The 26,720-nt window shown below is 50.4% G+C and overlaps 1 protein-coding gene across 1 annotated transcript; it reads right to left on the minus strand.

Annotated features, from left to right (window-relative positions):
* Positions 1 to 5,721: 5,721 nt before the first annotated feature.
* Positions 5,722 to 10,969, minus strand: LOC105478438 (MARVEL domain containing 1). The gene is made up of 2 exons (XM_011735731.3): positions 8,671 to 10,969; positions 5,722 to 6,674 (listed from the first exon to the last, which is right to left on the minus strand). Exon 1 carries the CDS (start codon positions 10,772 to 10,774, stop codon positions 10,253 to 10,255), a length of 522 nt encoding a protein of 173 aa, XP_011734033.1. The 5' UTR covers positions 10,775 to 10,969; the 3' UTR covers positions 5,722 to 6,674; positions 8,671 to 10,252.
* Positions 10,970 to 26,720: the final 15,751 nt, after the last annotated feature.

Consider the following 26,720-nt stretch of genomic DNA (forward strand, 5'->3'; position numbering starts at 1 on the left):
CATGATCTCATCTCACTGCAACCTCTGGCTCCCGGGTTCAAGCAATTCTCCTGCCTCGGCCTCCTGAGTAGCTAGGATTACAGATGCCTGCCACCATACCCAGCCAATTGTGTGTGTGTGTGTATGTGTGTGTGTGTGTGTGTGTGTGTGTATGTGTGTGTGTATGTGTAGTAGAGACGGGGTTTCACCATGTTGGCCAGGCTGGTGTCGAATTCCTGACCTCAAGTGATCCACCTGCCTCAGCCTCCCAAAGTGCTGGGATTACAGGCGTGAGGCACCACACCCGGCCTCCTGGCCTGTTCTTTTGTCTTTCTTTCCTGCATTAGCTCAAGATGTAAATATTTCAAAACTCGGATGAAGTTTGGATGAAGTATTTGGATGGCTGGGAAAAAGCCTGTCTGCTGGGAAATCCTTGAAGCAGCATGGTGGCATGGTGGCACGGTGGCACAGACCTGAGTTTGAATCTTGTTTCAGTCACTACATAGTCAAGTGCCAGGGCACATCATCCTACTCCTGTGAGCCTGTTTCCACGACTCTTCAATGGGGGTATTTGCTACTTCGTGGGAATGAGAGGATAAGAGATGTTATATAAGGCACCCATTATGTTCTTGGCTCATGGTAGGTCCTTCCTAAAGCTAGTTCCCTTTCTCCCTCTTCCCAGCCTTGACTCAGAAGTGCTTCACAACTACGTGTCAGGGCGCTCCCTTCAGGCATCCTGGAGATGGCTGAGGGACAGGCAAGTATGAAGCCTGGAGGGTCAGCCTCCGGCCTCCAGCAGCTTCCTGTCCCCATGCGTGCTGGGGAAGGAATGGCACAGCCTTGGTGCCTACCAGATCCCAAGGTGCCAGTTGCGGCGGCTCATTCCTGTAATCCCAGCACTTTGGAAGGCCGAGCTGGGTGACCACCTGAGGCCAGGAGTTCGAGACCAGCCTGGCCAACAGGGTAAAACCCCATCTCTACTAAAAATTCAAAAATTAGCTGGGCGTGGTGGCACGCGCCTATAATCCCAGCTACTCAGGAGGCTGAGGCAGGAGAATCGCTTGAACCCAGGAGGCAGATGTTGCAATGAGCCAAGATTGTGCCACTGCACTCCAGCCTGGGTGACAGAGTGAGACTTGGTCTCAAAAAAAAAAAAAAAAAAAAAAGGAATGAGGCCATGAGTCTATGGATTAGGGAGGGCAGAAGGGCCTTTTTTTTTTTTTTTTTTTTTTTTTTTTGAGACAGAGTCTCGCTCTGTCGCCCGGGCTGGAGTGCAGTGGCCGGATCTCAGCTCACTGCAAGCTCCGCCTCCCGGGTTCATGCCATTCTCCTGCCTCAGCCTCCTGAGTAGCTGGGACTACAGGCGCCCGCCACCTCGCCCGGCTAGTTTTTTGTATTTTTTAGTAGAGACGGGGTTTCACCATGTTAGCCAGGATGGTCTCGATCTCCTGACCTCGTGATCCGCCCATCTCAGCCTCCCAAAGTACTGGGATTACAGGCTTGAGCCACCGCGCCCGGCCTAGAAGGGCCTTAAGATTAGAAACCAGTCAGGAATTTCCACAGGCTGTTGAGGCTGGCCTGGGTGGGTCCCATAGACCTCCTGCCGGGCATGTCCAAGTGGTCTTCTTGGGTTCTGACCACCTCCCCAGCATACTTTGCCCCACGGGGCCCAGAAAGTCTCAGGCCCTCCTCATTTCTTTCCAGCTGCCCCCACTAACCCTAGTCCCTGAGGCTGCTGTCCCCAACACTGGCTGTGGAGTGGGATGCAGCCACTCCAGGGCTTCTCCCATCCTTGCTACTCTTGGCAGGATAGGAGTTAAAAACGGCACAGGCCTGGGGAACCACTTTTCCCTACTATCGGTTTCCTCGTCGCTAGAAAAAGACCCACCTCCTTTTACGGGTTTTATTAAGATCTCTATAGGGAACAGCCAAGGGACTAACAAAGTTAACCAGTGTAAGAAAGTTATAAAGGCTCCAGAAAGCCCATAGAATTCTTGCAGTCCCTGACTACTGTTTCTATGGACATACAGAGTTAGAACTATATTATTGTTACATTTAAAAAAGCAAGTTGTACAAGAGTCTGTGTGTGTGTGCGCACGCGTGTACATCCATAAATGTTTGATTAGTTATAAAAACTAGAGCGGTCCGGCGAGGTTGCTCATGCCTGTAATCCCAACACTTTGGGAGGCCGATGTCGGCGGATTGTTTGAGTCTAGGACTTCAAGACCAGCCTAGGCAACAGGGTACAACCCTGTCTCTACTAAAATAAATAAATAAAATTAAAATTTGCTGCGTGTGGTGGCGTGTGTCTGTAGTCCTAGCCACTTGGAAGGCTGAGGTGGGAGGATCACCTGAGTCCAGGAGGTCAAGGCTACAGTGAGTCGTGATCACACCACTGCATTCCAACCTGCACAACTGAGGAAAACCTTGTCTCAAAAAGAAAAAAGAGGAAGGAGAGTTAATAGTTAACAATAATTTTGGTGGATGGACCACCTGAGATCAGGAGTTCGAGACCAGCCTGGCCAACATGTTGAAACCCTGTCTCTACTAAAAATACAAAAATTAGCTGGTTGTGGTGGCACACACCTGTAATCTCAGCTACTTGGGAGGCTGAGGCACTAGAATCACCTGAACCTGGGAGACGGAGGTTGCAGTGAACCAAGATCATGCCACTGTACTCCAGCCTAGGCGACAGAGTAAGACTCTGTCTTGAAACAAAACAAAACAAAACAACAAAACACAATGATTTTTCTCTAGTGTATGAGATTAGGATGGTCAAGGCCGGGCATGGTAGCTCATGCCTGTAATCCCAGCACTTTGGGAGGCCAAGGCAGGCGGATCATAAGGTCAGGAGTTTGAGACCAGCCTGGTTAATGCAGTGAAACCCCGTCTCTACTAAAAATACAAAAAATTATCCGGGCGTGGTGGCAGGCGCCTGTAGTCCCAGCTACTCAAGAGGCTGAGGCAGGAGAATGGCATGAACCCAGGAGGCGGAGCTTGCAGTGGGCCAAGATTGCGCCACTGCACTCCAGCCTGGGCGACAGGGTGAGACTCCATGTCAAAAAAAAAAAAAAAAAAGGAGATTAGGATGGTCAAATGACTTCTTTTTACTTTTTTCTTTTTTTTTTTTTTTTTGACACTGAATTTCACTCTGTTACCCAGGCTAGAGTACAGTGGCATGATCTCAGCTCACTGCAACCTCTGCCTCCCGAGTTCAAACAATTCTCCTGCCACAGCCTCCCAAGTAGCTGGGGACTACAGGCACATGCCCCCATGCCCAACTAATTTTTGTATTTTTTGGTGGAGGCAGGGTTTCACCATGTTGCTCAGGCTGGTCTCGAACTCCTGAACTCAAGTGATCCACCCACCTCGGCCTCCCAGAGCGTGAGCCACCACGCCCAGCCTCTTTTTACTTTTTGTCTTTTTTGTTATTGTTTTGAGGGTCTCTGTTGCACAGGTGGGAGTGCAGTGGCACAATCATGGCTCACTACAGCCTCAACCTCCCAGCCTCAAGAGATCCTCCCACATCAGCCTCCTGAATAGCTGCGACCACAGGCACACGCCACCATGCCCAGCTGATTTTTTTCATATTTTTTGTAGAGACAGGGTTTGCCACGTTGCCCAGGCTGGTCTCGAACTCCTGAGCTTAAGTGATCTGCCCACCTCAGTCTCCCAAACTGTTGGGGATTACAGGCATGAGCCACTGCACCTGGCCCAGCTTCTCTTTTTACTTTTTACACATCCATACTGCTTACATTTTTTGATGGTGTATGTTGGTATTATATTTTTATGGATATATATTGCTATTTTATTTTACAAATAACTATTGTGACCAAACAAGAAACACGTAAATAAATCATGCTAACCAAACTTTTCTGTCTCATATTCCTGCTTTTTCCTTTGATCACTGAAAATATTCATTTATTCTCGCTTTTTACCGCTGACCACCCCACCTCCATCCCTAGAAAAGCAGGAAAAGTAATAGACATAAACCCTGAGGTTTCCCACTCAAAGGAGCTCATTATGTCTGAGAAGCAGTGTCTTACTTCAAAGTGCACTAAGCAGGAAATGCCAGATTAAGCCATTCCTAAACACCTGGTATCCTGGAAGAAAAACTAAACTCCCCATAAGCTTTAGAGCCTGCCAAAGGACCACAGCGCTTAAAGAAACCTCTGCCTTCTAGTCTCTGCCCTGTCGCTAGCCAGCTGTGTGACCATGGATAAGGCCTTTCCATTCTCTGGGCTCCATTTCCTCTATTGAATGGGGTAGGAGATGTGGGGGGCAACAATGCCAACCTATAAGACTACTGGGAAGGGACTGGTGCCGTAGCTCACACCTGTAATTATAGCACTTTGGGAGACTGCGGCGGGTGGATCATGTGAGGTCAGGAATTTGAGACCAGCCTGGCTAACATAGTGAAACCCTGTCTGTACTAAAAATACAAAAATTGGTGGGACGTGGTGGTGCACGCCTGTAGTCCCAGCTACTTGGAAGGCAGAGGCAGAATTGCTTGAACCTGGGAGATACAGGTTGCAGTGAACTGAGAACATGCCATTGCATTACAGCTTGAGTGACAGAACGAGACTCCATCTCAAAAAAACAAAAGACTACAGGGAAGATCAAATAGGGTAATGCAGGGAGAAGCACATTTTAAACCGCAAAACGCTCCACCACTAAAATAGAGTAGAGCAGGGGCTTACCAGCCTTTGTGGAAAGCAGAGCCACTTTTTACTTTGCCTGAAATTCACAGACAGGAGAGGGAAGAGGGGAGTAAGGGAGGGGCCTTGGCAGCTGATGGTGTTTTCCTCCACCCACTGTCCAGTCACAAACCAAATTATGAAGACAGCGTGTGTGCCTGTGTGTATGTTTGTGTGCACAGGGACTGGAATGGTTCTTTGGAAAAGAGTGGGTGTGGTGCACACATGTGGCATCAGATCCCAGCCTGGAGCTGTTCCAGGTGAGTTTTGAAATCTTCCTGTTTCCTGGCTGCAGATGTCACGCCCAGGGCACAGGGAGGAGGAGTGTTCCAGGTGAGTTTTGAAAAAAGTATTACTGTTTCCTGGCTGCAGATTTCACGCCCGGGGCACAGGGAGGAGGAGCCCGGGAGGAAGCCTTTTAACTCTGCCCTCACATCCTTTCCAGGGCATCCGTCAGTAGCCAGCAGCTGGCTGGGCAAAGAATCTGAGGGGAATCGGGGCAAAGGCAGGTGGGGTGTGGCCCAGGCGGCAACACCAGAGCAGGCCACAGTAGTATGCAGGGAAAAAAACAGGGCCTGGGCTACAGGAGACCCCATTTCTGCCCCTCGTCAGCTATGTAGCATCAGGCAGGTTGCCACCATGCCCTGGACTTCGTTTCCCCTTCTGTAAAGCGATGGGGTTGGACTAGAACAGGACACTCTAGCTCCACAACCACGGTCTTTCTGCGCCCAGAATGAGAGGCAGTGGAGCTCTGTAACAGAGCGCCCATTGAGAGCAGGGACAAAAGCCTCTGGAATTTCCTCCAGCCTCCATCAGGAACACAGGCAGTTTTCTTCCCTCTGGTTTCTGTCCTCAGGCAACCCCTGGTCCAGGCTCCTAATTGCACCGGACATCTGTGAACTCACTCTCTTTCCTTCCTAGAAGGAAAGAGGAAGCCAGAGAGGCAGAAAAGAGGCCAGCGGCAGGGCGTGAGGCACAATGAGACAGAATGGGAGGACCTCACACGGAGGGATACTGCAGAAGACCAGGACGGAAGACACACACGCCAAGAGCAAACAACCAAACTTTATCCACAAAAGCATATTTGTAATCACCACTCAACAATGAGGCACATCGGTCCCCCCTCCCCAACCACCCTCACTCTTCCCAAATCCACTCTCCCTTTTGGCTTTTATAGAACACTGTAGAAATCCTTTCCTGGGTCTGCAAATGGCCCTAGACTGGGATGGGAGCTGCCCAGAGTGGTCTTGGGCTGGACTGAGTCCTGGTACCCAGAGAGAGAGGCCTATGCAACTGCCTCCAGTATCCAAAAGTTCTGGGGGCAGGTCAGGGGCCACCCCTATGGCACAGGGCCTTGAGGGAGGGTGAATGTGGGCGGTCTTACGCGTCCTTCTCATACCTGGCAGACAGAGGGAGCACAAGCCGCTGGAAGCCAAGCGGGAAGGCACATCTAGAAGAGCAGTGAGCTCTGGAATGCTACAGGCACGTGTGGATGGATGAGGCTCCATGGCAGCCAAGGAGATATCTGCTCCTGAGTAAGGTCATCTGACCACAGACAGCACCAGGGGCTGGGGGCTAAGAAGGAGATCTTGAGAAGGATGGACCTGAGCTAAAGATGTAACTTAGATGGTGATCTGAAAAATGAAAAAAAGAATAAAGGCTGGAACTCAAACCCATTGTTTAGGGTACAAGAGTACACAGCTAAGTTCCAGGTGTCCAGAATCTTGTGTCCAAATCATAGCACAAGGAGAACAGGAATTCTCTTGAGTTAAGGCAAAATCAATCTTCACCCATCTGGGCTCTTCCATTGAATGGTGTGGAAAGGAAGCTGCTGGGCAGAGGTCATTCCTCTCCCCATCTCCCCCTACTGCCAGTGAAGACTCTGAAAGTTTCTGCAGGCCCAGGCCAGAATGGTGTTGCCAGCCCAGGGCAGCGGGCCCTGAAAGTGGTTGGTGTGACCAGCTCCGGGAATCTCCATGGCCTCAGCAACATGGAAACCTGCAACAGGAGAGCCAAAGTCAATGGGCTTCCAAGGCACCCCAAGTGTCTCACCCCAGGTTCTCACCGCATCAGCACTTGGGGCTGAGGGAACATTACCCTTCCTGGAGCTTGGCAGTGGGACCTGGCCTAACTGAGACATTGAAGGAGTTGGGGGACTTTGGGATCAGTGTTCTAGAATTTCCCAGAGAAGAGAAAAAAACAACAAAAACAACCACAATTTGGCCGGGTGCAGTGGCTCACGCCTGTAATCTGAGCACTCTGGAAGGCTGAGGTGGGTGGATCACTTGAGGTCAGGAGTTCAAGACCAGCCTAGCCAACATGGTGAAACTCTGTTTCTACTAAAAATACAAAAATTAGCTGGGTGTGTTGGCCCGTGCCTGTAGTCCCAGCTACTTGGGAGGCTGAGGCAGGAGAATGGCTTGAACCCGGGAGGCGAAGGTTGCAGTGAACTGAGATCACGCCATTGGACTCCAGCCTGGGTGACAGCGAGACTCCGTCTCACACACACACACACACAAAAAAAAACAAAAAACAAACAAAAAAACCCCACGATTTTACTGGGTACAGAGTTTCAGTTTTACAAGATGAGAAAAGTTCTGAAGATAGATGGTGGTGGTGGTGGTGATGGCTGCATAACAATATGAATGTTCTTTTTGAGACAGGGTCTCGCTGTCACCCAGGATGGAGTACAGTGGCACCAACACGGCTCACCGCAGCCTCGACCTCTTGGGCTCAAACGATCCCCACCCTCAGCCTCCTAAGCAGCTGGAATCACAGGCACACACCCCACACTCAGCTAATTTTTAAAAACTTGTTTGTAGAAACATGATCTTGCTATGTTGCCAAGGCTAGTCTCAAGCCTCAGCGTCCCCAAAGTGTTGGGATTACAGACATGAGCCACTGTGCCTAGCTGTGAATGTTCTTAATGCCACTGAACTATACACTTAAAAATTGTTAAGATGGTAAATTTTAAGTATATTTTGCCACAATTTAAAAAACAGCTATATTAACATGTACATTACATGTTAATTAAAAACCAGATACATTAACATGTATCTAACATGTATTGATACCCTACTATATAGAGTATAGCCTGGTCATGAAGAGGCCAGGCTGCCAGGGTTCAAATCCTACCTCTACCACTCATTAGCTGGGAGACCTTGGGCAAGGTATTTAACCTCTCTGGGACTCATTTTCCTCATTCGGAATATGGGAATGACATTAGAACCCACCTCAATAGGGTTATTGAGAGAATCAATGGACACCTGTAAAATGCTTCGAGATGTGCCAGCCACATAGTAGAGCTACACAGGTGCTCTGACGGCAACATATCTAGAATTACATTCATGCTTCACACACCCTAAAACTACACCTTTGCAACCTCCACAGAGAAATCTAACACCTGTGCACCTAAACTTTAAAAACAAGCTCACGAAAACACATGGCCTCCCCTCTTCTAGTTTCTAATCCAGAGAAGGTTGAGCCTTTTCAAACAGCAGGGCCAGGCACAGTGGCTCACACCTGTAATCCCAACACTCTGGGAGGCTGAGACAGGAGGATCTCTTGAGCCCAGGAGTTCAAGACCAGTATACAAAATATAATGGGGCCCTGTCTCTACAAAAATTTACAAATTAGCCAGGCTTGGTGTCACGTGCCTGTAGTCCCAGCTACCTGGGAGGCTGAGATGAGAGGATCGCTTGAGTCTGGGAGGTCTGCAGTGAGCCACAATCACACCACTGCACTCCAGTGTGGGTGACACAATAAGATTGCCTCAAAAACAAAACAAAAAAGAAAGAAAAAATAAAAGAGCAGACCATTGAAGGATTTTAGCGAAAAGATTGAATCTTCACAACTCCATAGATACTGTGGTTATTACTGTCACCTCTCCAACTTGCTCTGAATAAAAACCCTTTAACTTTTGGAAAAGGAGTAGGCTCTGTGCTTTTTATTCAAATGCCCATGACCCCTTCCAGAAAACCAAGAAGCGTCTTACTTTACAGGCCCAGCCAGCAGGTCACCCCAGCGTCAGAGAGTGGTTCTTCTCTTTGGTAAGGGAGATCCACCCTGCCAGCTGCTTCAGGTCAGTGCCGGGATCTCTTGCAGGTGACTTTCCTTTAGACTGGGAAAACCATCTGAACAACTTTGGCTTCATTTCTCCAACAATGTAAAGGAATGTTCATATTTCCCAGTTCGGGTCTCTGGCTAGGGGCAGCAATCTCCTTCCTCCATGGGGTGGGTCCCCTCCCTCTGCTAGAGAAATTCCCTGGGGAAGAAAGAGAAGGCGCTCCCCAAATCTTCAAACAGAACACAGCCAATGGGTTGGGCCCTTAGGCATGAATGAGAGCCCGTACAGCACAGGGATGCATGGAACCTCAAGGTAGGAATACTGCTCCAGGCCCAGGAGCAGTTAATACAGTAAACTAAATTATTTCTGTAACAGCGGGACTTCTCAGAGTCTTTGATAAGCTAATGAGCATCTCCAGGAAAGGGAGACAGCACCGCTGACAAACCTATTTGGCCTTGAAACCCTCTTTTCGGAGAGGCGGCTCCTGAGCCAGGGGTCCTGACTCACCCACCCTTTTAATGAAAACAGCGCTGGACTGCAAGTCTGGGTTCTAATCTTACTCTGGCTGTTCCCAAGAGCAGGCTCTGGGTCCCCATCTGTAAGAAGGGGTGGGGTTCACCTTAACATTCCGCCATGGTCGTGGGACTCCTAATGCAAACAGATAGTGGGGATGAGGATGAGGGGGGCGGCAGAAGCCTGTGAGGAAGGCTGGGAAGAAACTTGTGTCACAGAGAGGCCAGGACAGTTAGCGTGTGTTCGGGACTGGCCTGCAAAAACCTGAAGGACAAAGGCGGAGTAGGCAGAGGCACGAGGAGACTCCACAAGTGTATGTGTACAGCCCACCGGCTCCTCCTATCCGTCCCCACCTGGGCGGATGGGCCCCACCCCAGGACAACCAAGCACCGAGAGACAGACTGAGAAGGGCCTCGCAGGATGCCCGCACAACCCCCAGCTAAAACCAAACTCTTCGCTCATCCTGCGACCAGCCAAGGCCTGTCCTCAGCTCCGCCCGCGGCCCAGCGCCTGCGTTTCACAGCACCGGAGGCTAGGAGAGCGGCCGGGGAAGGGGGTGCTCTTCCGACCGCGGGGAGGGAGGGAAGGGGGCAAGCGGAAGCCTGGTTCCAATTTGGGAGCCTCCTCCGGATCTACGCGGCGCCCGTCCACGTCTTAGTCTCAGCAGGGAAGGGAAGAGGAACCGCGAGGTTTCGCCTCGGAGCGGCTGGTCTGCGAGTGTGCATCCGCCCGTCGGATCGCAGCCTGCGCTGGTCCCGGGAGACTGCGCGTCCGGCGCGGCTGTCGGGATTCGGGGCAGTGGCTGGGATTCTGGGCGGCGGCGGCGCTGCCGTCGGGCGGGAGCTGCGCGTCAGGGTCCCTGGGCGCGGGCGACAGTGGAAACAGGGAGAGGGTGCCAGGGCGCACCCGCGCGGGGCGGCGGCGAGGGGAGGGACTGGGGGCGCTGGTCTCCGGGGGTCCCCCGCCCCGATCAGGGCCGCGGCGGGCGCGGGCGGCCTCACGCCACCTCCTGCTTGCCCTGGCAGCGACGCCCGCAGCCGTAGAGCGCCGACAGCAGGTAGAGGCCGTGGCAGACGCCGCCGCAGACGGCGGCCGCCAGGAAGGCGTGGTAGGCGCAGGGCAGCGGGTAATCCTTGAGGTTGCAGTAGCTGTGGCGCTGCATCTGGTCACTCATAATGCCGGTCGCGGCGCCGTAGAGCGCGGCCGCCAGCACATCGTGCGCCACGTTGACCACGAGCCAGCGCGAGCCCAGCACGGGGACCAGCTCGTGCTTGCCCAGCAGCGTGAGGAAGTAGAGGCCCAGAGTAAGCAGCCAGAAGAGCACCGACACGAAGAGCGCGAAGTGCACGGGGCCCTGGTACTTGCTGGTGGCGATAGTGATCCAGAAGGCGGCGCCGGCCAGCAGCTGCAGCAGCCGCAACACGCCCAGCGGGCTGCGCAGGAAGGGCCGCTGCAGGCGCACCGCGCCGCGGGCCGCACGCGCCTGGGGCGGCGGCTGGCGCGGTGGCGGCGGGAGCATGGCCCCCGGACGCGGTGGCGGCGGCGGCGGCGCCCCGAGCAGCGGAATGGCGGCGCCTTGCTCGCTGGGGCAGCCCGGCCCAGGTGCCCGCTGCGCCCGCCGCGGCCTCCTCGCCTTGCTCCCCTCTTAGTCCTCTCTTCCTCTCCTCCTTTCCCCACCCTTCCTCTCCTCTCTCCTCCCCTCGACTCTCCTTGCCTTCTCTCTCCTGCTCTCCACCCTTCCCACCCGCCCCTTTCCCTTCCCACCCGCCCCTTTCCCTTCCCCTTCCCCTTCCCCTTTCCCTCCGCGGTCTCCTCCCCCGCGCGCTCCTCCCGGCTTCCTGCCATCTCTCTTGCAGTCTCGCTCACCACCCTGGCGCCCCCCTTTCCCCTCCGCGCCAGGCCCCCAGCTCGGATTCCTTCGTCCTCGGGCCAGGGCAGGGCGCACCTCCCAGCCCGACGAGGGCCTTCCACCCTCCCCGCCCGTGCGCTGCTGCGCCAAGTTTGCACATCTGGGGCCGCCCCTACCCGCGCTGCCTCCTCCTTTCCCCTTTCTCCAGCCGTAGCGCCCACCCCGGGCCTCTGGGCTCTTTCTGGGCGCGGGAGGAGAGCAGTGCTAGTTTTGAACTGACATCCACTGTCACCTGGACGTCGGCAGTCTCCTGCCAGGGCCCGCCTTGTCCTGTCCAAAGCTGTCCAAGTTCCCCGTGTGGGAGTAAGAATCCATCACCCACCAGAGGCACCGCCACCCGTCCCACTCGACACAAGTTTATCGTCCACACCCTCTTTTATCCAACCCTTCCTTACCATCCTCCCGTCTTGCCCAGATTCAAAATACGCTACCTAACATGGCCGGGACACAAACCCAGGGCCAAGAGGAAGCAAAGCCCACGGGCTTAACTAGTAGGCCTAACTGCTTGTGATGGAGGCTAACGATGCTTTACATTATTGTTATTCCGTGCGACCGCTTTACCTGCGTTCTCATTTAACCCTCGAAACAACCACAGATACACGCAACTCCGCTCATTTTACTGAGGAGGAATGAAGACCAGGAAGCTGATAACTACCGCGAGTAGTTCTCTCCTTCTTGCACCTTTGTGCCCATGGCATGTTTCTTTTTCTTTTTCTTTTTTTGGTCGGGGCGATTGGGATAGAGTCCTATTCTGTCACCCAGGTTGCAGGGCAGTGGAGCGATCTCTGCTCACTGCAACCTCCGCCTCCCAGGCTCAAGTGATTCTCCTGCCTCGGTCTCCCAAGTAGCTGGGACTACAGTCGCAAGTACCACCACACCCGGCTAATTTTTGTATGTTTTTTGGTAGAGACAGGGCTTTGCCATGTTGGTCAGGCTGGTCTCGAGCTCCTGACCTCAAGTGATCTGTCCCCCTTGGCTCCCAAAGTGCTGGGATTGCAGGCATGAACCACCAAGCCAGGTCATGACATCTTTCTAAAAGACAGACCTGGTTATTCATTACATTGCTTCCCCTCTGAGGCAGCACAGAAGCTGTCTCTTCTGTGTGGCCTGTTTCACAATTTGTCCCCAACCCATTTCCAGCTTCCTGGCTGGCCCCTTCCTTCCCTTTCCCATGCTGTTACCTGGCATACCAACCCCACCAATCCTTTCCAGTTTCCCAAGTAAGCTCAGAATACCCTGCATTCCCAGACCCCACTTGACAGCAAAACTCCTATTAATCCTTCAAGGCCCAATTTAAATGCTACTTCCTTTTGGTCCAGCCTCTGAGGCTGCTCTTCTAGGCCCCCAGTTGGACTATCCCTCTGCAGCAGTGTTGAGTTGGCTACATCATAACTATTGGATATCATGTCTTATCCATCTTTGCCTGTGCCTGGCACGTAGGAGACCCTCAGTAAAATATGTGGAACAGATGACTGAGTGGCTGCAGGGGCAGCAGTGGAACTGAGGGGACCCCTCTTACCCTGGGGACTGTGCGTGCCTCAGACCTACAGTTGACCCCACGCCGCAGAGCTAGTCTTCATCTCTCGGTCATAAGATGAGTCCTCTGGCCTTTGGCCTGGCTGAGCAGGTCCTCTTCCAGCAGACTGGCTCCCCTTGGGAGAGAAAAGCTATGTGGCTTCTCAGCGGGTAATGCCTCTCACTGTCAACTCAGCCCACTTAAAGAAGGCTCTGAATGCATTAAAAAAAGAGAGAGAGAGATCTTGCCATGTTGCCCAGGCTGATTTCAAACTCCTGGGCTCAAATGATCCTCCCTCCTCAGCCTGCTAAAGTGTTGGGATTATAGGCATGAGCTACTGCACCTGGCCTAAATGCATATATATATATATACACATACACACACACACACACACGCATTTGAGATGGAGTCTCAGTCTGTCACCCAGGCTGGAGTGCAGTGGCAGGATCTCAGCTCACTGCAGCCTCCGCCTCCCAGGTTCAAGTGATTCTCCTGCCTCAGCCTCCCAGGTTAAAGTGATTCTTCTGCCTCAGCTTCCTGCCAGGCTGGGACTACAGGCATGTGCCATCATACCTGGCTAATTTTTGTGTTTTTAGTACAGATGGGGTTTTGCTATGTTGGCCAGGCTGGTCTCAAACTCCTGACCTCAAGTGATCTGCCTGCCTCGGCCTCCCAAAGTGCTGGGATTACAGGCTTGAATGCATATTTTAAATGAACAAATGGTGATGTATAACACCTCTGTCTGTGTGTGACAGCAGGGTGTAGAGACTCTGGGTGCAGGCCCTGGAGTCAGACTGCCAGGCTATACATCACTGCTTCACTACTCCTTAGTGCTGGAACCCACGGGGAGGGTAGGCTTGAGCTCTTTGTGCCTCAGTTTCCTCATCTCTAAAATCCTGTTACCAGCAAATAGATATTGAGCACCTATTAAATGCTGGGCACTGTTTTAGGGGCCAGTGATACATAATATAAATGTGATTTTTTTTTTTTTTTTTTTGAAACAGAGCCTCACTCTGTCACCAAGGCTGGAGTGCAGTGGCGCGATCTCGGCTCAATGTAAGCTCTTCCTCCTGGGTTCAGGCCATTTTCCTGCCTCAGCATCCCGAGGCGCCCGCCACCACACCCGGCTAATTTTTTGTATTTTCAGTAGAGACGGGGTTTCACCGTGTTAGCCAGGATGATCTTGATCTCCTGACCTCATGATCCGCCCACCTCAGCCTCCCAAAGTGCTGGGATTACAGGCGTGAGCCGCCGTGCCCGGCCAATATACATGTGATTTTTATTAATTGAATGCTTACTGTATTCTAGGCACTATGATGAGCACTTTATATTCGTTGTTTAACTCGATCCTTACACCAACGCTATAAAATGATTGTTATTCGCTCTGATTTGCTGATGGGGAAACTGGGGCTTACAGGGTTCAAGAAGCTGACCATGGCTGGGCGTGGTGGCTAACCCCTGTAATCCCAGCACTTTGGGAGGCCAAGGTGGGTGGATCATGAGGTCAGGAGTTTGAGACCAGCCTGGCCAACATGGTGAAACCCCATCTCTGCTAAAGATTCAAAAATTAGCCCAGCCTGGTGGCATGCGCCTATAGTCCCAGCTACTCGGGAGGCTAAGGCAGGAGAATCGCTTGAACTAGGGAGTCAGAGGTTGCAGTGAGTCAAGATAGCGCCATTGCACTCCAGCCTAGCGACAGAGCAAGACTCCATCTCAAAAAAAAAAAAGAAGAAGAAGAAGAAGCTGACTATGTTCACAGGAAGGTGGTGACAGCTCAAACACCAGCCCAGGGGAGCTGACTCCATACCACATTTAAAGTGCATTTATATAATTTCCACATTTTATTCTTGACTACACTCACAGGGACCCGGAAAGGCTAAGTGACTTGCCCAAAGAAACCCAACTTGTAAGTGTCATTGTCGTGACTCAAACCTAGGTCTTCAGATCCCAGTTTCAGGGCTTTCCCCTCAGCATCCCTTAGCATTCCTCTGTGCCCTGGGGGGACATCTTCAGTGCCCTCCATATGCCAGTCTTGAGTAGGGCGGAGACTCCGATGGGCAGCTGGGAGCTGAATCTGGGTGCTGGGCTGGTGACAGGGGATTAACGTGGGTGGGGGACCTAAATGAACAAACTTTAAGAGAGAGAGAACATAATCTTTCATTTCTAAAAAAGGCATTGGGAGATTTGAGGGTCAGGGCGCCACCTGGTGAGCATAAACTTCTAGCCTCTGGAGTCACATCACCCCTTACAAGGAAGTGCCTGCAGCGGCTTTGGGGCGATATTTTTAGCCTCTGGAATCCTGGAATGTTTTCACATTCCACGGGGCGGTCCAGCGGACTCTCTGGAAAAAGCATAACATGCAGGAAAATTCTGATTCTGCCCAACTCAACGAATATGGTCTAGGCACCTGCTAGCTGCAGACAATCTGGATGTGGAAAGCAGGAATGAAAAGGACCAACTTCTGCCCTCAAAGCGTTTGCACTCTGCTGGTAGGGGAGGGACCATTGTGGACACAAAAGAGAGGTGTAGATGAGGGTTTTAAGGAAATACAAAAGGGAAGGAGAGAGTATGTGAGGGGAGGGCTGGGGAATCTTTCAGCACAAGGTGTCATTGGAGGCCGGATGGAACCAGCAGAGGTAGGAGACCAGAGTTGCTGGGAGTGGCACCCCGCCATGGGTCCAGAGCATGGCTGGATGTTATCGCTGGGCATGCCACAGATGCAAGGCCATGGTTGCTCTTTCCCCTGCCATTCTTCAGGGTCGTGTCTGCAGCCAGCAACCTTAAGAGATAAGGGAACATCTCCCAAAGAGCAGGCTTGCTTACAATAAAAATGGTGATGGTGGCCAGGCGTGGTGGCTCATTCCTGTAATCCCAGCACTTTGGGAGCCTGGGGCAGGCAGATCATCTGAAGTCAGGGGTTTGAGACCAGCCTGGCCAACATGGTGAAACCCCGTCTCTACTAAAATTTCAAAAATTAGCCTGGCGTGGTAGCACACGCCTGTAGTCCCAGCCACTCAGGAGGCTGAGGCTTGAGAATTGCTTGAACCCAGGAGACAGAGGTTGCAGTGAGTCAAGATCGCGCCACCGCACTCCAACCAGGGCAACAGAGCGAGACTCTGCCTCAAAAAAAAAAAAAAAAAAAAGGTGGTGGTGGCAACAGTGGCAACAGTGGTGAGTTCCCCAAGTTCAGTGCTTCTCAGCTGTGTCACAAACACTGCCGGTGTAATGTCCACCTGCACCCCTCTGTTGTTGTTCCTGTGAGAGTTGAGGACAAGGGGAACAGACATAACTAGGATGCTCAGGCTGCTTTATCTGTGTCTGAGGAATCCTGTGTCTTCTACCAGCATCTAAGAAACAACACCAGGCTAGCTTATTGGTGGAGTAAAATCCCAGCCCCTGACAGGCGTTCTAGGCAGAAGGAACAGTGTGAGAAAAGCAGTGCCTACACTGTTAAGGGAACAGGGTAGTGCTGCTTGGTTGATTATCTAAGCTTCAGTGCAATGACTTTCAATTGGCCAGAAAGGAAGGCCAGAAACTTGTAACAAGAAGAAATGTGTGGCCCATGCTGTGACCCTGTGATCAGCACTTACGGTTCACAGTCAGATCCTGTTCTGTCTCCAGGCTACTGTAAAAGTACTGCATATATAGACTCAGCTCACATTTTTTAAACATCTATTATGTACCAGGCCCTGGGCTGACACCGGACACAAATCAGCTAATGGCAGAGGCAAAATGCAAAGCAAGAAAGCAGATGGGTGGCAGGACATGCAGAATCCTGCCTTGAGTCTTATGATTAAATTACTAGATAAACATTCCCTGAGCAGCTACTTTGTACCTGGCAGTATGCTATCATTAGATGCCTGAGCTGGAAGAGGCCTTAAGGATCATTTGCTTCAGGCTTCTCATTTTACAGAGGAAGGAACTGAGGCCCAGAGAGGGGAAGCGACTTGCCCCAGGTCACACTGCTGGTTAATGATGGGAGTGTCAGGTTTAGGTCTCCTGACACACAATATGGTGTGTTACTACAATACTCTGTGACACCATCAGGATGGCACCCAAACAGGAAACTCCCTGGAGCTGAAGGGCAGGGGGCTCTGTTCAGGAACACCATGGAGCCAGGCGCAGGACACGTACTCACATCTCTGGGCCAAGAGGCTCACTCCTCCTGGCCTGTTCCCAGGATGGCTCTCACCAGGCTGTTGGAACAGAGGCTACTGGGGTAGTCAGTGAGGTCCCCTCTGGGGGTCACTTCTGGGAGGTGCTGGCTGGGACTCTGGGTGGCTCTTGAGCTTGTTGATCCAGCCCCCAGAGAGTACCTGGGCGTTTGCCTGAGCCGTGAGGCAGCCTGGACTCTGGACAGTTGTTTGCAGCAGCAGGGGTCAGGGGCCACGGTCCGGACCCGATCTGACCTTCATGATCCAGACCTGGTGAAGGCATTTGACTCTGGCAGAACTCAGCTCTCACCCCTCAGGGAACACCGGCCAGGACCAGACCCCAAACCACCCAGACTGATTTTTGTGTGAAGCCACCCAGGACACTGGCTGGCAAGGCTGGAACCCTTAGGCTAAGTAATTGTGGGCAACTCTGGTAGGTGCTCCTGAGGCCATGCCATCAAGAGGCTGCCCATGAGGTGTTGCAGGTGCCCTTGCTGGGACCCATGACGGGGATGTGCACACCCCCGAAGACCACACTCTGGGGGAAAGTGGGGCCGCATCTGAGTGGTTGGACGCCCTGAGCCAGGACGGACTGGGTAATCAGCACTGCTCTGACAGTCCCACTTTGGGTAGAAGTGGGGCTGGCTCAACAGTAATAACTAACATTTGCAGAGTACCTACTGTGTTCCAGGCACTACACCAGGTGCTCTCTGCATTCGTCTCATTTACTTCCCACAATAGCCCTGTGAAGTAGGAGCTGTTAAAACTATCCTCATTTTAGGCCAGGGGCGGTGGCTCACACCTGTAATCCCAGCACTTTGGGAGGTCGAGGCGGGTGGATCGCCTGAGGTCAGAAGTTTGAGACCAGCCTGGCCAACATGGTGAAACCCCATCTCTACTAGAAATACAAAAAGTAGCCAGGTGTCATGGCATGCGCCTGTAGTACCAGCTACTTGGGAGGCTGAAACAGGAGAACTGCTTGAACCCGGGAGGCGGAGGTTGCAGGGAGCTGAGATCACGCCACTGCACTCCAGCCTGGGCGACAGAGCATGACTCCATCTCAAAACAAACAAACAAAAACAAAACAAACAAAAAAATCCTCAACTTAAAATGAGGAACCTGAGCCCAAGACATAGGGAGGTTATGTGGCTCATCCAGTGTCACACAGCTAGTAGAGACAGAAATTCCAAATTGGAGCTTTTAACCACTGCATTTATCTGAGGCTTCAGCCTTGGTCTAGGAGGAGACAAAACATCAGAGGACTGCCCCTGAACGGCAGGAAAGAGAATGGTCCTGATTTTGTGGGGAGGGTTAGGAGGTAGAGCGCTGGGCAAGAGGCCCCAAGAGTGAGTGGGGCCAGGCAAGAGACCATGAGAGTGGGTGTGGTTGCTGCAGTCCCTGAGATCTGCACTTGGGAGCCTGACTCTGTTTGCTATTTCCATGTCTGCCCCTGCTATGCTGGGGAGCCCCTGGAATGGGGGATTTGCCCCCTAACTCCCTATCCTATCCACAGCAGAAGCTTTTTTTGTTTTGTTTTGTTTTGGTTTGGTTTGGTTTTTGTTTTGTTTGAGACAGGATCTCGCTCTGTCACCCAGACTGGAGTGTAATGGTGTGATCCTGGTTCACTGCAACCTCCACCTCCCAGGTTCAAGTGATTCTCCTGCCTCAGCCTCCTGAGTAGCTGGGATTATAGGCGCCTGCCACCATGCCCGGCTCATTTTTGTATTTTTTTTTTTTTTTTTTTTTGAGACGGAGTCTCGCGCTGTCACCCAGGCTGGAGTGCAGTGGCCGGATCTCAGCTCACTGCAAGCTCCGCCTCCCGGGTTCACGCCATTCTCCTGCCTCCGCCTCCCGAGTAGCTGGGACTACAGGTGTCCGCCACCTCGGCCGGCTAGTTTTTTGTATTTTTTAGTAGAGACAGGGTTTCACCGTGTTAACCAGGATGGTCTCGATCTCCTGACCTCGTGATCCGCCCGTCTCGGCCTCCCAAAGTGCTGGGATTACAGGCTTGAGCCACCGTGCCCGGCCACATTTTTGTATTTTTAGTAGAGATGGAGTTTCACCATGTGGGCCAGGCTGGTCTCGAACTCCTGACCTCATGTGATCCACCCACCTCGACCTCCCAAAGTGCTGGGTTTACAGGTGTGAGCCACTGAGCCCGGCAGCAGGAGCTTTAATGTAGGAGGATGGCCCCCGAGGGCTGGGCTGGAGTTGGATGATGCTGTGTGCTGAGTGTTTATCTGCATCACCTCCTTACCCCACATGACAGCCTATAAACTGGCTGGTTTGTATTCTATTCAGGCCTTCAACTGATTAGATGAGCCCCACCCACATGGGGAGGGCTATTGGCTTTCAGTCTACCAAAGTATATGTTAATCTCGTCCACAAACACCCTCACTGAAACACCCAGAATCATGTTTGAGCAAATAGCTGGGCATCCTATGGCCCAGTCAAGTTGACACATAAAATTAACTACCACAAGCAGATGTGCAGAGACGAGACTTAGGGAGAGACAGAAAACAGCTGCCTGTGACTTGCTCCAGGTCATTCAGCTGGACTTCACATCTGTGAACATACTTTAGGCTTACAGTACCTTTCTCCCCACTTCTTAGGCAAACTTAAACAGATTTCTGTGCCTTACATTGACTCTGTAGTTAAGCAAGGAGGGTCTGCAGCCAAAATGCCAGAATCTGAATCCTGGTTCCATGCGAGCGGGTTTTAAAGAAATAGCTGGAAATTCTGTGACTCTCTTCCCGTCAAGATGTTGGGTCTATGTCCACTTCTCTTGAATCTGGGCAGGCGTATGACTCAGTTGTATCTAATGGCAGTAACAACACTATATCTCTTCTAGGTCATGTCAAAAAAGGCAATGCAACCTCGGCATGGTGGCTCACGTCTATAATCCCAGCACTTTGGGAGGCCAAGGTAGGCAGATCGCCCTGACCAGGCTGGAGTTCGAGACCAGCCTGGGCAACATGGCAAAACCCTATCTCTACCGAAAATACAAAAAAAAACAAAAAACAAAAAATTTACCTGGGTGTGGTGGCATGAGCCTGTAGTCCCAGCTACTTGGGAGGCTGAGGTAGGAGGATCGCTTGAGCTTGTGAGGCAGAGGTTGCAGTGAGCCAAGATCACACCACTGCACTCCAGCCTGGGTGACAGAGTGAGACACTGTCTCAAAAAAAAAAAAAAAAGGGCAATGAATGCAGCTTCTGCCCTCTTTGCCAAAATAAAAATTCACTTGAAGCCTTGAGCCACTATGGAAGAAGTCTGGCTGTTCTGAGGCCACCATGCTTCTGGTCACATTGAGAAGCCACCGAAGCACTCCAGTCAACAGTTCTAGTCTTCAGGGTTCCTCAGGCTAGGCACCAAAGGGGTAAGAAATGGTTGTTCCAGCCCCTCCAGCTATCAAGTCAACCTCAGCATTCAAGGCTTCCCAGCTGAAGTCCTGACATTGTGGAGCAAAAGCAAGCCCCTCCTGCTGTGCTCTGGCTGAATTCCTGTGTAGTGATCATGGTTTGGGTTGTTGTTGTTGTTGTTGTTGTTTGGTGTTTTTCTGTATTGTATAATGCATTTATTTTGCTTTCTGTAATTTAAGATGTATTTTTGATACCTTGGGCCCTGGCATACCAGTGGAGGGACTGCCTCCTCCAGAGCCAGCTAATTTCTTTTTTTCTTCATCTTTTTCTTTTTCTTTTCTTTTCTTTTTTTTTTTTAGAGAGACAGGGTCTTGTTCTGTCACCCATGCTTGTGTGCTGTGGTGCAAACACGGCTCACTGCATCCTCTAACTCCTGGGCTCAAGAGATCTTCCTGCCTCACTCTCCCAAGTAGCTGGGACTACAAGTGTGCACCACCATGCCTGGCTAAGTTTTTATTTTTGTTTTTTTGTAGAGATGAGGTCCCACCATATTGCCCAAGCTGGTCTTGAACTCCCGCTCTCAAGCAATCCTATCCCCTCAGCCTCCCAAAATGCTGGGATTACAGGCATGAGCCACCGTGCCCAGCCTAATTTTTGTATTTTTAGTAGAGATGGGGTTTCACCATGTTGGCCAAGCTGGTTTCAAACTCCTGACCTCAGGCAATCCGCCCGCCTTGGCCTCCCAAAGTGCTGGGATAGTTGGTGTGAGTCACCGCACCTGGCCCGTATTTGTGGATGAACTGCAACCTAACTTATTAGGTACACAAGATTGAAAATGTAATTTATGAGTATACACCGGTAACAATCACTGAGTCTTGGCCAATCCGGCAGCCATACTTCAACCACTCCTACACTGCTGAGTGTTCAAACTGTCTTCAAATAAGGCAAATGCGAATCTGTAACCAATCCAGCTGTTTCTGTACCTCACTACCGATATTTGTATGTCATTTTACTTTTTTTTTTGAGACGGAGTCTTGCTCTGTCGCCCAGGCTGGAGGGCAGTGTTGCGATCTCAGTTCACTGCAACCTCCGCCTCCCAGGTTCAAGCGATTCTCCTTCCTCAGCTTCCCAAGTAGCTTGGATTACAGGCATGTACCACAATGCCCAGCTAATTTTGTATTTTTGTTTGTTTGTTTGTTTTTTGTTTTTTGTTTTTTGAGACGGAGTCTCACTCTGTCGCCCAGGCTGGAGTGCAGTGGCGCGATCTCGGCTCACTGCAAGCTCCGCCTCCTGGGTTTACGCCATTCTCCTGCCTCAGCCTCCTGAGTAGCTGGGACTACAGGCGCCCGCCACCGCGCCCGGCTAATTTTTTGTATTTTTAGTAGAGACGGGGTTTCACCGTGGTCTCGATCTCCTGACCTTGTGATCCGCCCGCCTCGGCCTCCCAAAGTGCTGGGATTACAGGCGTGAGCCACCGCGCCCGGCCTAATTTTGTATTTTTAGTAGAGACGGGGTTTCACCCTGTTGGTCAGGCTGGTCTCAAACTCCTGACCTCAGGTGATCTGCCCACCTTGGCCTCCCAAAGTGCTGGGATTACAGGCCTGAGCCACCGCACCCAGCCATCAATATTGTTTTCTAAAAGAGCTTTGACACCCAGCCAGGTCATTGGTTCCCAGGGTATCCCTGGATTGTAAGACAAAACTTGCTGTCTTGAGGTTCTTCACACATCTTCCTACTAGTTTTGTCATCACCCACTATATCAGAATCCAGTCTCCACACAGTCATTTAGACAGGGAAAGTTTGATATAAAGACTAATTCACTATAACAAGGAGTTGGAGTAGTGAGGGATTGGCTCATAAGACAAGGAGAATGCTGAAGAATAAGGAATAGAAGATATAAGGGGCAGCTCCTAGGACCTAGGGCTGAGATAGACACCCAAAAAAGAGCTCCTTCCCCACCCTCCTCCAGGGCTGAAATCCAGACCTCATTGGAGAGGATGGGGCTGTGGGTCACTGAAGGGCAAAGAAGCCATTGTGGTGCTGCACTGGTGGAACTTGCTAGAAATCTGCCATTTAGGCGTGCTGGGGAAGTTGCTCACAGGGAGGTACTGAATCTCAAAACCTGCTGCAAAGCCACCCAAAGAGGTGCCAAGGGAAGCTTCTAACCATAGTGTGTTGCTGACCGCCATGCGCTGTAGGACCTAGGCACTGAAGAAGCTGCTCACACCATAGGAGCCCATGCTGCAGCAGCCTGGGCTGGAGAACCAAATGTGCTCCAGGGGCCAGGCCATAGAGGAACCTCAAACGTTTCAAGAGGCCAGACATGGTGGTACACGCCTGTAATCCCAGCACACAATTAGCTGAGCATGTTGGCGCACGCCTGTAGTCCCAGCTACTTGGGAAGCTGAAGTGGGAGGATCCCTTGAGCCCAGGAGTTTGAGGTTGCAGTGAGCCATGATCACACCACTGCACCCCAGCCTGGGCGACAGAGTGAAACCCTGTCTCAAAAACAAACAAAGCAACCAAAAAAACCCACAGGAGCCTAATGAGAGGCACACACAGGAACCAAGGAGAGAAACCCCTAAACCCTTGCCTCCTACAGTGTCTGCTAGCACCCTCTACTAACAAAGCTGAGCATTGTGTTAGCTGGAAAAGAAAAAGTATTTACCAGGCTCCTCTCCAGGATCATGGAGTTGAACAACAGAAGGTGCATTTGTTGCTGGAGGCAACAAGTTGATAATTGGCACAGTGGATCAACACTCAGCTTCCATATCCACTCCTATATACATTTGAATTTCCATGCAATAATGAAACAACTCCATATTTCCACCTAAAGAAGACCAACTGTCTTTCTTATAAATGAAGAAGTTCTCATCCTCTCTCCAAAATGAGAAGACACACAGTCCCAACAATCATTGCATCACTGGCTCTACTAAATACTTATCAAATGCGGTCATGGTCTCTATTATTTTTTACCTAAAGACTAAATTGTAACATTAGCTTGCATGCAGCAATTTATATAGGAAATAAAAATGGAGAGAAAGAGAAACAAAAAAGTTAGTGCTGTGATTGGAATGCTTGTGTCCCCCCAAATTATTATGTTGACATCATAACCCCACAAGGTGATGGTATTAAGAGGTAGAGACTTTTGCGAGGTGATTATGTCATGAGGGCAGAACCCTCATTGATGGAATAACTGTCTTTATAAAACAGGCCCCAGACAGATGTCTTGCCCTTCCACTATGCGAGGACACAGCAAGAAGGTGCAATCTACGAATTAGGAAAAAGGCCCTTACCAGGCAATGAATCTGACGGTGCCTTGATTTTGGACTTCAACCTCTAGAATAGTAAGAAATAAATTTCTGTTGTTTAGAGGCTAGAAGCTGCTTGCTGGCTGGGCATAGTGGCTCAGGCCTGTAATCCCAGTACTTTGGAAGGCCAAGGTGGAAGGATCGCTTGAGGCCAGGAGGTTGAGACCAGCCTGGGCAATGGAACAAGATCTCGTCTCTATACCCCACCCACCCCCATAAAAAAAAAAAAAAAGCGCCGGGCGCGGTGGCTCAAGCCTGTAATCCCAGCACTTTGGGAGGCCGAGACGGGCGGGTCACGAGGTCAGGAGATCGAAACCATCCTGGCTAACACGGTGAAACCCCGTCTCTATTAAAAATACAAAAAACTAGCTGGGCGAGGTGGTGGGCGCCTGTAGTCCCAGCTACTCGGGAGGCTGAGGCAGGAGAATGGCGTGAACCCGGGAGGCGGAGCTTGCAGTGAGCTGAGATCCGGCCACTGCACTCCAGCCTGGGCGACAAAGCGAGACTCCGTCTCAAAAAAAAAAAAAAAAAAAAAAAGAAAGGAATGCGTGAGAATGAATATAGTCCTGGTTGAATTTTACTCACAGAACTGCTGCAGCCCTCTTGGGTCCATGAGGAGAGATACTGCCCGTGTGCTGAGTAAGCAGAGCAGAAAAATGAATGACACCTTTGCTCTGCTGAATGACCCGTTCCAGTAATCTCCCTGCCTCTGGACTTCATGATATGTATGAGAATAAGCTTCTCCTGTGTAATTCAGTTTAATTGGTGCAGTATCTTCTTTTTACCCCCTCTTGATCTACTTTCTGCCATTTTTCCACTCTGCTCTTGCCCTGGGGGCTGACTCACTTCAGTTACATCAGGGACTTCCCTTCTCCTCTGGCTTTCAACTGGGTTTGGCCAATAAAACACACCCAAAAGAGACAGGAGGGAGAGAAGTAAGTTAGAATGTTTCCTGCCAGAACCTTGAGTGATGATGTTGGGTTTTCTGTTACTTGAAGTCAAAAGCATCCTGATGATGTACGTGTTCTCCGTCTTCCAACAGAGAACTACTGACCTCAAGCAATTTACATATGATTTATGTATTTATTTCCCCCAGCTTTACTGAGGTGTGATTGACAAACATAACCAACATGATGAAACCCCATATCCTCTAAAAATACAAAACAATTAGCTGGGTGTGGTGGTGGGCAACTGTAATCTTAGCTACTCAGGGGGCTGAGGCAGGAGAATGCTTGAACCCGGGTGGTGGAGGTTGCAGTGAGCTGAGATCATGCCACTGTACTCCAGCCTGGGCAACAACAGCAAAACTCTGTCTCAAAAAAAGAAAAAAAGTGGCCGGGTGCGGTGGCTCACGCCTGTAATCCCAGCTCTTTGGGAAGCCAAGGCAGGCAGATCATGAGGTCAGGAGATTGAGACCATCCTGGCTAACACAGTGAAACCCCGTCTCTACTAAAACTATTTTAAAAATTAGCCAGGCATGGTGGTGGGCGCCTGTAGTCCCAGCTACTTGGGAGGCTGAGGCAGGAGAATGGCATGAACCTGGGAGGCGGAGCTTGCAGTGAGCCGAGATCATGCCACTGCACTCCAGCCTGGGCAACAGAGCAAGACTCTGTCTCAAAAAAAAAAAAAAAAGAAAAAGAAAAAAGAGAATATTGTATATACTTAAGGTTACAACATGGTGTTTCAATACCTTATAAATATACCTTGTATAATGATTCTCACAATTAAGCTAATTAACATACTTGTCACCGGACATAGTTACCTTTTTGTGTGTATAGGTGATGTGAACATTTAGGATCTCTTCCCCTAGCAAATTTCAAGTATATACTATTATTATTAAGTATAGTTGCCATACTGTACATTAGATCTCTAGAACTTATTCATCTCATAACTGAAAGCTTGTACTTTTGACTAACACCTTCACATTCCACCACTCCCTAGGTGTTGGCAACACCATTCCTCTACTCTATGTTTCTTTAAGTTCAACTATTTTGGATTCCACATATAAGTGATATCATGTAATATTTGCCTTTCTGTGGCTGGCTTACCTTATTTAGCATAATGTCCTCCAAGTTTACACGTACTGGTACAAATGGCACGATTCCCTTCTTTTCAAAAATAAATAAACAAATAAATTGAAGAGACATAAATAAGTAGAAAGATATCCCAAGCTCATGGATTGGAGGAATTACTATTGTTAAAGTGTGCATTTATATTATATTTATATATAAGTAGATGCTGCTTAATAATTGTTTACTCTGCTTGCCATACTGCTTAACCCTAATTTGCTAGTTCCTAGTAAACACTTATTTGACTGACTGGTGTATTTTTGGTTGCTTTTAATTTTGATCTAATTTCTTTCTTCCTTTCTTTTCCTTTCTTCCTTTTTTTTTGGACAGAGTTTCACTCTTGTTGCCCCTGCTAGAGTGCAATGGCGCAATCTTGGCTCACTGCAACCTCCACCTCTTGGGTTCAAGTGATTCTCCTGCCTCAGCCTCCCCAGTAGCTGGGATTACAGGTGTGGCCCACCATGCCTGGCTAATTTTTGTATTATTAGTAGAGACGGGGTTTCACCATGTTGGCCAGGCTGGTCTTGAACTCCTGACCTTAGGTGATCCACCTGCCCTGGCCTCCCAAAGTGCTAGGATTACAGGTGTAAGCCACCACGCCTGGCCAATATAATTTTAAATTTACAAAAGTGTTGTAAGAATGATGCAAGAAATTTCCATGTGACTGTTGTTCTGATACTCTCTCTCTTTCCCTTTCTCTGTCTTTCAGAGCAGGCTATCTTTCATTCTGAACCACTTGAGATTGAATTGGAAACATCCTGTCCTTTAACTCCAAATACTTCAATGTGTATTTCCTAAGAACAAGGGCATTCCCTTGCAGAACTTCAGCATGATTATCAAAATCAGAAGATTTCAATTGATATAATACTCTTTCACAGTCCATGTACGAATTTCAACAATTGTCGAACAATGTCTTTTATTGCTATTTCTTTTTGCCCAGCCCAATCTAGGATCATACATTACATTTACTTTTCATGTCTTTTTAGTTTCCTTCAATCTGGAACTATTCCTCAGTCTTCCTTTGTTTTTCTTGACCTCAACACTTTTGAGGAATACAGGCCAGTTTATTTATTTATTTATTTTTTAGAGACAGGGTCTGGCTATATTGCCCAGGCTGGTCTCGAACCCCTGACTTCAAGCAATCCTC

The sequence above is a fragment of the Macaca nemestrina genome, chromosome 9 (assembly GCF_043159975.1).
Source record: "Macaca nemestrina isolate mMacNem1 chromosome 9, mMacNem.hap1, whole genome shotgun sequence".
Lineage (NCBI taxonomy): Eukaryota > Metazoa > Chordata > Mammalia > Primates > Cercopithecidae > Macaca > Macaca nemestrina.

Excerpts from the sequence above, each read along its gene's own strand:
- LOC105478438 (XM_011735731.3), bottom strand. The coding sequence starts at position 10,774 with ATGCTCCCGCCGCCACCGCGCCAGCCGCCGCCCCAGGCGCGTGCGGCC.